General features: G+C 35.3%; 2 protein-coding genes across 2 annotated transcripts; one reads left to right on the forward strand and one right to left on the reverse strand.

Moving 5' to 3' along the window:
- Positions 1-699: 699 nt before the first annotated feature.
- Positions 700-1,488, reverse strand: LOC139868229 (uncharacterized). The gene has a single exon (XM_071856560.1). The coding sequence runs from the start codon at positions 1,486-1,488 to the stop codon at positions 700-702; it is 789 nt and encodes a 262-aa protein (XP_071712661.1).
- Positions 1,489-6,403: 4,915 nt separating this feature from the next.
- Positions 6,404-8,779, forward strand: LOC139866875 (thioredoxin-like 4, chloroplastic). Its single transcript, XM_071855171.1, has 4 exons — positions 6,404-6,512; positions 7,160-7,753; positions 8,284-8,337; positions 8,466-8,779. Exons 2-4 carry the CDS (start codon positions 7,292-7,294, stop codon positions 8,595-8,597), a joined length of 648 nt encoding a protein of 215 aa, XP_071711272.1. The 5' UTR covers positions 6,404-6,512; positions 7,160-7,291; the 3' UTR covers positions 8,598-8,779.
- Positions 8,780-10,767: the final 1,988 nt, after the last annotated feature.

A 10,767-nucleotide genomic window follows, 5' to 3' on the forward strand; every position in this document is an offset into this window, starting at 1 on the left:
AAGGCTTTTTCGAAATCGACCTTAAATATGAGGCTTTTTTACGGTTCTTCTTTAAATAATCGATAGCCTCACTAGCAATTAGCGCACCGTCGAGAATGAATCTACCCTTTATGAACGCACTTTAGACTTCATCGATGAGACTCGGGATTACTCTTCGGATCCGGGTAGATAGAACCTTTGCGAGTATCTTGTAATAACACCCTATAAGACTAATAGGTCGATAACCATTCAAGTTCAAAGGGTCTGTCTTCTTGGGCACAAGGGTAATGAAAGAGGCGTTACACCCTATTGAGATTTCACCACTTTCCCAAAACCGATTAAGTGCCAATAACAAATCATGTTTAATCACGTCCCAATGAAGCTTAAAGAACTTGAGTTTGAAACCATCCGGGCCCGGGGCCTTCGAACACCCACAATCTTTTACGGCTTCCCACACTTCACATTCTGAAAATGGAACTTCGAGAGCTTCGGCTTGTAGAGCTGAGATGCTATTAACTCTGGGCTGATTAACCTCACTCGAGAACTTCAATCTATTTTCTTGTCGACATTTGAACATTTTTTCATAATGAGTGAACACCGCTTGTTTAATATCTATTGGGTTTTCATTCCACACGCCGTCAATTATGAGGCCCCGGATGTTTCTTTTAGAGTCCCTACGACGAATAGACGAGTGAAAAAATTTAGAGTTTTCATCACCATCTAAAACCACTTGATTCTAGCTTTTTGCCTAGCCATGTTCGTTTTAATTTTCTCCATTTCGGCCCACTTTTTCCTCACTTGCATCCATACAAGCCTCTCATCATTAGTGATCTGTCTAGTTTCGGCTATTTGCTCCCACTTGGTAGCCTCCGCACATAGCGAGTTAACTTCGGCTTCAAGATTTCCTAATGATTTTTGGCTCCACTTTTTTAAAGACGACTTCACATTTTTTAACTTTTTTCTGAATCTACAGTCAGCCCTATAAGCATCGACCTCCTCATTCCAACAATCTTCAATAATTTTTGAAGATCCCTCTACCTCGAGCCATTCATTGAATACCTTAGTCGGTTTAGGTCCAAAGTCAATGGCCATATCACGTAGCACAATAGGAGAGTGATCAGACATCTTCCTTTCTAGTGCAAGGACCGAAACTTCACCCCAAGTGTTCCTAAATTTTTCCGAGATTAGAAACCGATCGAGCTTAATAAGCTTTATGCCGTTGTCACAAACCCTTGTAAACAGCTTACCACCTATGGGTACATCAATTAGCTTTGCATTATCAATAAATGTGTTAAACCACGCGGCCCTTCTTTCCACGAATTCGCAATTTTGCCTTTCCGTTTTATCCCTTACCTCGTTGAAATCACCACAAAGCACCCATTCCGAATTTTGATTACCTACACAAGATTCAAGACTCGACCATATTTTTTGTTTGTTAGAATCGCTATGAGGACTGTACACGTTGACTATAATAGACTCGACCCCTTTCTGATTGGAAGTATTTTTCATATTCAAGTTTATCAGTTTGATCTTTAGCATTTGAAGATGGTTATGGTAAGTGTTAAGCCCGCCTTTTCAACTAATGCTATTAAATGCACCACTTTACATATAGTGTAGTAAAGGAGTTAAAATTTGATTTAGCTATGAACTGACTCATTTGGTTGTGTTTTATCTCACAAGCCTAAAATGTGAAATATTAAATAATAAAAAACAAGCTAAAAGGGAAGTGCTTAAATGGGTCACACATGTTGAAAGTTGCCAAGAGTTGATAAAGTAGAACCAAATCGGTGTAAATTGGTAAAAATTTGCCAATGTCTATAGTATCATCGAATGATTGAATGTGAGGATTTAGATTTTTATTGTTTGTATATTGTGTTTGTAATCAATTATTTTAACAAAAGGCCGAAAATTTGTTCTGCGTCAAATGAATCTGTTGTGTTTTGATGTATAAAATAATAAAAACACTCTGTTTCAATCCGAGAGCTGTTTTATTACCCATCAATTCACACCCTGATTGGAATTTTTATTTGATCTCTGAACTTTTACTTGTATGTTTTTAAGGTCTCCTTCAACGTCTAGGATTCGAGCTAAGATGTTATACGCGACATCAAAAGACAGGCTTAGACGCGAGCTTAACGGGGTCCATTATAAGATTCAAGCTACTGATCCTACTGAAATGGAGCTTGATGTACTCAAAGAACGCGTTTACTGATTAGTTAGCTTCGAACAGGTTCAGATTACCATCTAAATAAATGACATGCCTGTGTTTCAAGTGGATCATTGCAATGATCCTCTCATCATTTGCATGTACAAATTGTTATGTATTTACTGACTCGCTATTATATATGTAGCTGGCTTCTGATTCTGTTGTCTTTTGATGCTGTTAGTTTGTTATCTACTAATTCTAAAAAGATCTCAGTGTGAACACTAAACTAGGGTATGTTATTAAGGAGAGAAATTAATGAATAATGACTGTTATTATTAAAGTGATTATATAGTAAAGGTGTCAAAATGGGGCGAGTGGGTCACTGGTCAAAATGTGTTTGAGTTCAATTGGGTATTCTGGTATGGGTCAGGTTGGCTTGACACCAGAGCTTAGTATGAACACTAACTTGAGACGTTTGAGGATATCATCATTCTAACTTTTTGGCCATCTTTTAGATGAACAATTATGCCAGCAGCCTCTGCAGGAGAAACATGCAGTCGATCACATTATACACAAGATTGGGGATGGAAAAAACACCTCGGCATGGTTTGATACTTGGTGTGATTATGGTCCATTGGTTAATATTATTTCTCGAAATGACATCTCTAGAGCTGGTTTTAATGATAGATTCACAGTTGCTATGTTGTTCAATTCGAATGGTTGGAGGTGGCCGGTCCAATGGTCTTCACGACTGAGCTTGCTTGCTGAGTTACCTCCATTAAGTGATCAACATGATGTAGTCTGGTGGAGGGATTGTAATGGTGATCTTCATGATTTCTCAGTCCGTCACGCTTGAGACTCGATCCGGCCACATGCTAGTAAAGTTCCATGGTTCGATGTAGTTTGGCACTCTTTGTGTATACCGCGTCACAACTTTATTGTTTGGCTTCTTATAAAGAACAAACTGAAAACACAAGATCAGTTAAGAGTGTGGGATGTTAATGCAAATGGTGGTCAAGCTAATGTGGTGTGTCCGTTTTGCAAATTAGTGCCTGACTCTCACACCCATTTATTTTTCGACTGCAACTTCTCGAAGCAAGTATGGGATAAAGCGGAACTCGTAATGCCACTTCCGGTTGCAGGAGATAATTGGTTTCAGGTAGTTCAAGATCTAAATCCGGTAGATCACCGTAAGGTAGCTCGTGTTATAGTTACTAAATTGGTTTTTTTCGGCTACGGTGTACTACATTTGGCAAGAAAGAAATGCTCGGTTATTTAAGGGAAAACTTCGATCAGTGGAGGTACTGTTCCAGGTGATTTTTTCGACAATTAGGCTCAAGCTTATGTCGTTAAGGTGGAAGGATTCAAATTATGTTCATCGGATAAAGCACATATGGAAGATTGCATAAATGGTTGTCTCCTAATGCTATGTTTGTTCAAGGGTTGTTTTACGCCTTTGTAGTTGTGTCTAGCATTTGTTAGCTTTGGATTTTTCGGGTTGTATTTGGACTATAGAGCTTTTCTATAGTCACTAAACTCTCTTGTAATATTGCGTTTTTTCGTTATTAATCCAAATTGCCGGGTACTACCCTTCACCCCCAAAAAAAAAACTTCTACCATAGTAGTGATGCTTATCATTTTTTGCTTCAGTTTTGGACACTTGACCCGTTTTGGTCAAAAAGTGTCAAATTGGGTAATGACCAGCGTGGACACGTCCACTATAGCGAGTTATGTATGTTTGCAAATTTTGGTGTTTTTAAAACGTGTTTTGGGCATGATTCGGTGAAAAGGGGAATTTATGACCCATTTGGGTAATAAAGGCTAATTTTGACCCGTATGCATGATTTTGAGAAACGGAAGTCACCAACACACCTAAAATGTCATTTTCAAGTTGTGACATGAATTTGGTTAGCTCAGGTTAGCTGGATTCAAATTTGACTCGTCAACAGAAAGTTTTAGTATTTTAGTAAATGTGTCAAACTAGTTATTGAACCCTCGCTTCCCGCCGGGGGTTCGATTTTTAATGTATTTTATTGCGTTTAGTAAAATTATTTTGTGGCTAACGATGATGTCGTTGAAACGCAACTCGAGTCGAACTAAAAGGTATAACCCGTAAGAGATTTAAATGTTATTTTAAATTAACAATATATGTGCATCTCCGCGTTTCGCTATGGAATTGTCGACTTTTAAAAATTTAACGCAAAATCAACGCGTATGAAAAGTACCCCAAATATTTAGCGTTTTTTAAAAAACGTCCGTTTTGCGTATAGCTAGTGACATTGTGTTCCTAAAATTATTTCGAGTTTAACGATGGTGTCGGAAAAATTTAGCTCGTTGTGAGCGAGATGATATGACCCGTTGAATGTTTGGGTGGAGTTTATTTAAGATTTTTTATGAAAATGATTATTTGACACTTTACCCCCCTGTTTGGGGGATCGATTTGAATTTTTCAAAAAAGTGTGGGGGCCTTTGTTGGTAAAATGAAATTTAGTTAAAATAAAAAAAAAGTAAAAAGTCGAAAATGCCCCTGGAACTATTCATAACTTTTGTCTATTAGTTAATACTAGTTATTGAACCCTCGCTTCGCGCCGGGGGTTCAATTTTTAATGTATTTTATTGCGTTTAGTAAAATTATTTTGTGGCTAACGATGATGTCGTTGAAGCGCAACTCGAGTCGAACTAAAAAGTATAACCCGTGAGAGATTTAAATGTTATTTTAAATTAACAATATATGTGCATCTCCGAGTTTCGCTATGGAATTGTCGACTTTTAAAAATTTAACGCAAAATCAACGTGTATGAACCCCAAATATTTAGCGTTTTTTAGAAAGCGTCTGTTTTGCGTATAGCTAGTGACATTGTGTTCCTAAAATTATTTCGAGTTTAACGATGGTGTCGGAAAAATTTAACTCGTTGCGAGCAAGAAGATATGACCCGTTGAATATTTGAGTGGAGTTTATTTAAGATTTTTTTTTATGAAAATGGTTATTTGACACTTTACTCCCCTGTTTGGGGGGTCGATTTGAAGTTTTCAAAAAAGTGTGGGGGCCTTTGGTGGTAAAATGAAAATGAAATTTAGTTAAAACTAAAAAAAAAAAAAAAAAGGTGAAAAGTCGAAAATGCCCCTAGCACTATTCATAACTTTTGTCTGTTAGTTAATATGTAAATGTAAATGTAAATTTAGGATCATGTTATTTACATCATTATTATATTGAAGATGCTGATTCTTTAATATGAAAATTATATTGTGGTAACTTTCATTGAATGCTTGAGAGAATTTGAAATACGAGCATATGTTGTAGATGTAGTCCCAAGTCCGTTATTCACCGTGACACCGGTAAGATGTGAAAACTGGCCGCAATCTTTAGCTATATTTAATGTAGAGTAAATGAGGTAAAAAATGTATTATAGATGTTTAAGTTAGCCAACTTATGGTCACGTACTTAATTATATATATATACTTGCTATACTTTTGATGTCAATATAATAGCTACGCAAATTTTGCAGGTTGCATCTTTACCATATGTTACAAATGTAACAAAAGACGTTCAATTGCGTACTTAATGTATAACACATAGAATCTGTACCAACATTAACGTATTAGTATACTAATTTTTTAAGCCACTGTGCAACGCACGAGTTCTTAAAGCTAGACTAATAAGGCATATTTATGTAATTGCTAATTTCATACGTTCAAAGCTTATTTTTGATAGCTACTTCAACTATTATTTTCATAACTTATTTTTGAAATAGGTTCTTTAATTTTTTTTATGTAAGATAACACTAAAAGTTGGAGCTTATAAACAAATATGCTTAAGCTCCTACAAGCTAGTAAAAGTTACGCTTTCAGAGACATTCTAAATCGATTAGTTATTATAATTATAATGCTTTTAAAATGTTTATTTTGGAAGAAAAAAAATTAAAAGATAAATTTTTATTTTAAGATGCATCGAGTATTATTTTATAAATATTGCATTCTAAGTGTTATGTAAACTTTATCATATAGTCATATAGAATAGAATTTAGTATTTTTTTAACTCAGAGCTAAAAGCTATTAAAAATAAAAACTCATATTAAAATTATATATGAACGGTCAGTACTAAATATCAACTCAAAATACATTTTGTTGATTATATGTGTTCAGTACTTCAGTTACAAAATATAGTGGAAACAATCGTAAACTTACAAACTTTAGTGACTAGTATGTAAATTAAGTAAAACCAGTGTTCCAAAATTGAAAAACTTAAACTGTGGAATAATCAATCAGAAACCATAAGATAGAAAAGATAGAATTGTGTGGTGTTGATTGTTGAATGTCTTTGGCTGTGTCTCGTGGTGTCTTTTTGTGATCAACAAACTGCTGCTGCTCCATCCTTCACCTGAAAAAGGTACTAATTCTTATCACCACCTCCAAATCATATGCAATTTAGCAATCTGAATGACATAATCTTTTACTATGTAAAATTTAAATCTATTTTTATAGTTAAATGTTTGCAATATGCAGTATTAACTTGCATTAATGGCTATAGTATAGTTCCTAATACAGGATCACATTTCATGCTCTTTTGACTTGGTGTGAATAAAATATTATATATAGTAGTTCATTTTGTGATTTTAAGGCTATATATGAGAAGAGAGGTAATTTGTTATCGTACGCGGAATGGTACGATATATACTGCATAGGTTTAATTCCAAAATTCTGTTATGTCTATTCTTAAAAGCCAAACTGTTGCTGTGTGATGAACTTTTTAACTGACAAATCTCAACCAAAATAAACGGAACAATTTTGTTTTTTTTTTTTTTAAAAGGATAAGGTTTTCCATGTCCGGCTAACCAGGAGGGGGAGTATTTTTACTCAGATAAATACAGAAATTTATAACAACCTATTGATCAAGCCGAAATTAATTTATGTATCTCTACTTGACTATTATTCTTAATCCTTTCTAGTAATGGTTCCATATATGCTTTGTGCATCATAGGGATTACAGTGTAACCGAAGGCAGTTAATTATTGTTTATATTCCTACTTCTTACAGTTGATGTACTCAAAATTGGGCATAAAAGCTCGCGTTTGAGTGAAGAACATCTGCAAGCTCAAGTTTTCAATTCTGGTGCACGTTACATTGAATCTTGAAAGTTATTCAAGTTTCAAACATTAATTCAACCAAATGTCTTGGTCTATACATGCTTCAATTCATAAACAAGGAACAGTGACTAACCAAATCTTTTCAAGTTTTGCAAATAGTATGAATCTAAGATCAGAATTCAAGAATTCATCAACTTTGGATACAAGTTCCTTGACAACATGTCATTTGAAAGATAAAGCCATATTTGATGATATGAAATGGCAACGGATTCACTGTCCGCTAGTCCACTGTACGGGGAACGAAGATCCACAAGAGTTGTCTGATGAAGATGAAGAACTTTGCCCAGTTGAATGTGTTAGAGAAATAAAAAAGGATGAGGAACTAATCGCAGTTATAGAAAAAGCAAAAAATAGTAATACGTTGGTTGTGGTTGATTTCTATCGTACTTCGTGTGGTAGTTGTAAATATATCGAACAAGGATTTGCAAAGTTGTGCAAAGGCGCAGGTGATGAAGAAGCTTCAGTTATCTTCTTAAAGCATAATGTGAGTTTTGTTCTTATGACATACTTGATCTTATTGTAAATACTCCAACTGTTCATCCAGGTACTAAAAGTTTGTCTTATAAATGTCAAACATACTACTATAAAACTTTGACTTATGAAGGTAAAAAGAAAAATTCATACCCAGATTTCATGCGGGGTCCATAAACTTTTTTTTTTGACGTGCAGGGCCCCATACTTTACACTCGTTTTGTAATGGGTCAATGTGGTTTACAGATAAACTTAACGAGTGTAAAGTTCGGGTACCCCACATGTTACTCACAGGGACCCTCGCGAAACGAGTATAAAGTACAGGGACTCCGCACGTCAAGAAAAAGTTCAGGGACCCCGAATGAAATCTGATGTAAACCACAAGGACGCCTCATATAATTATTTTTTCTATAAAAAGTACTATTAAAACTTTGACTTGTGAAAGTCAAACAACCTGATTTGGCAAATTTTATGGTATTGCAATACATTCTGTTTCATCAAACCATTTTGCAAGTGATGATTAAGTTTGGATTCATGCTGCAGGTGATTGACGAATATGATGAACAATCAGATATAGCAGAACGTCTTCGTATAAAGGTATGAATATTATATTGTTTATTGAATTATGAACATAATAAGGTGATTTTATTAGCTCATTGACCTAAATTTTTCTGTTAATTTTTGTGCTAATTTATGCTGATATTGAGTTTATTGTGATATAATAGTCGGTGCCTCTGTTTCACTTCTATAAAAACGGGATGCTATTGGAAGCTTTTGCGACCAGAGACAAGGTGCGGATTAAATCAACGATAGAGAAATACACAATGCCTTTTACTACTGCTGCTCAAAATGCATAAACTATTCTGGTAATGTGGATACACATTTCCGTATGCAGATTATAGTTAGATATACATAGCATGGTGCCATAAATAATTCAATCCATGCTACATTGTAACACATAGCAAACTGTGTTTCATTTGTTAATAAGTATACAATATACAATATCATTCATTCTAGTGATTTATTATTATTTATTTTGAGAGCTACAGATATAGAATACAAAATGAAGTGTATACAGAAATCATATGCATTTACATTTCACATTGATCAAATACAGAATGAACTGTGAAAATGAAGTCTACAATGAGATTTTTACACAAACTGAACTATCTGTACAATGAAGATATCAGTTAGCCTATATGTTTACAGTTCCATTTTCAGGTTTTTTGGTTAGTAACTTGAACCCCTGGCCCATAAATTAAACGACAACGCTCTTGGGAAAGAACCAACTAGTTGAGACGCCATCTATATAAAACACACGGATGCCATCTATATGATATGTTCTTCTTGAATTCACACTAAATCGAAGAAGACCTAGTAACCAACCACGAAGCTTCGCAGGAAGAATCGGCTTCGAAATTGATTACAAAGATTGAAATTACAATTCAAATGAAAATGTTGCCCGGGATGGTTTAAGGGTTCGGATCCCTGTGATCGTGGTTCGGGTTTCCTGCCCGAACGTGTGTGTGTGTGCAAATGATGACTAGGCTTCGGTCCGGACTGATGCAATCTTGCCGTTCAAAAAAAAAAAAAAAAAAAAAAAAGAAAACAATCTTGAGTTACAGAGAATAGAGGAAGAAGATGAGTGTTTAAACACACTAAATTCATAAACTGCCCTAACCTCTAACCTAACCAACTATTTATACATCTTTAGTAGAACTAGTGATGCACGTGATACACATGTGAGCTTGGTAAAAGGATTATAACATTCCATTCCCCTTAAAAAGATTCTTGTCCTCAAGAATCCTTCAAATATTAGAACTATTTCCAAGTCTTCCTGCAACTCAATGATGGCAATCAAATCTTGATGACGATTAAATCCCAAAGAACCAACTAATAAATGTCCTGGCCAAAAGCAAACCCCATTCTTAAAGTGGTGAAATCGGTTGTAACCCATCAATATAATTTTCGTGTTGACTATTGTGGCATATTTAGAAATAGATTTTATAGCCTCATGGCATCCATGATGAACCCAAATATTTTGGTCAGGGTGAATTTCCCTACCATTTGTATGAGCTGCCATTCTTCCACAAACAAGAAGAACATTACAAGTTGCTATTGCATCCATATCTATGTTACTTCCATTAACCATCTTTCTAAACAGTTTCATACCTTTGTTTATATCTTCTTTCTTCGCATACCCTTGAACAACAGAAGTCCAAGAAATGGCATCTTGTGACGGCATCTGATCAAAAAACTCACGAGCATTATCAACACTACTACATTCAAGGTACATTTTCATAAGCGACTTACCCACAAGCACATCCAAATTCAGCCCTTGTTTCCCATTTTTTACATAAACATTCCTATTCCATAAGTCAAACTTGATAAGTTTTGGCTCCAAAATGATCAAAAAACAGAAGTCCAAGAAATGGCATCTTGTGACGGCATCTGATCAAAAAACTCACGAGCATTATCAACACTACTACATTCAAGGTACATTTTCATAAGCGACTTACCCACAAGCACATCCAAATTCAGCCCTTGTTTCCCATTTTTTACATAAACATTCCTATTCCATAAGTCAAACTTGATAAGTTTTGGCTCCAATGAGAATAAACGAACTTTCTTTAGAGCAATAATCGTCATATCATCTCCACCATAAACTTCATAGCCAACATTTTTGATATGAACCCATCCCATACTAGGTCCATAATCAAGCCACAAGGTTAAGTGTAGAACTCACTCTCAAAAGCTAGCTTAAAGGAGGAGGGAACACCCAACCTTATAAACCATCATTTGGTGTGCACCCCATCCGATGTGGGATCATAACTAATAGGGTACAACAATCGAAATTCAACCAAAAGAAGCAAACAAGAACTTGAGGTTTCTTCACTTCGGCGGTTGTCGGAGCAGATTTCTTGGCAGCCTTAGTAGCAAGTTGTTTTCGGGGAGCTTTACCACCGGTGGATTTACGAGTTGTTTCCTTTGTACGATCCATTATGATTAAGATTCGAACAAAAACTG

The sequence above is a fragment of the Rutidosis leptorrhynchoides genome, chromosome 9, assembly GCF_046630445.1.
Source record: "Rutidosis leptorrhynchoides isolate AG116_Rl617_1_P2 chromosome 9, CSIRO_AGI_Rlap_v1, whole genome shotgun sequence".
NCBI lineage: Eukaryota > Viridiplantae > Streptophyta > Magnoliopsida > Asterales > Asteraceae > Rutidosis > Rutidosis leptorrhynchoides.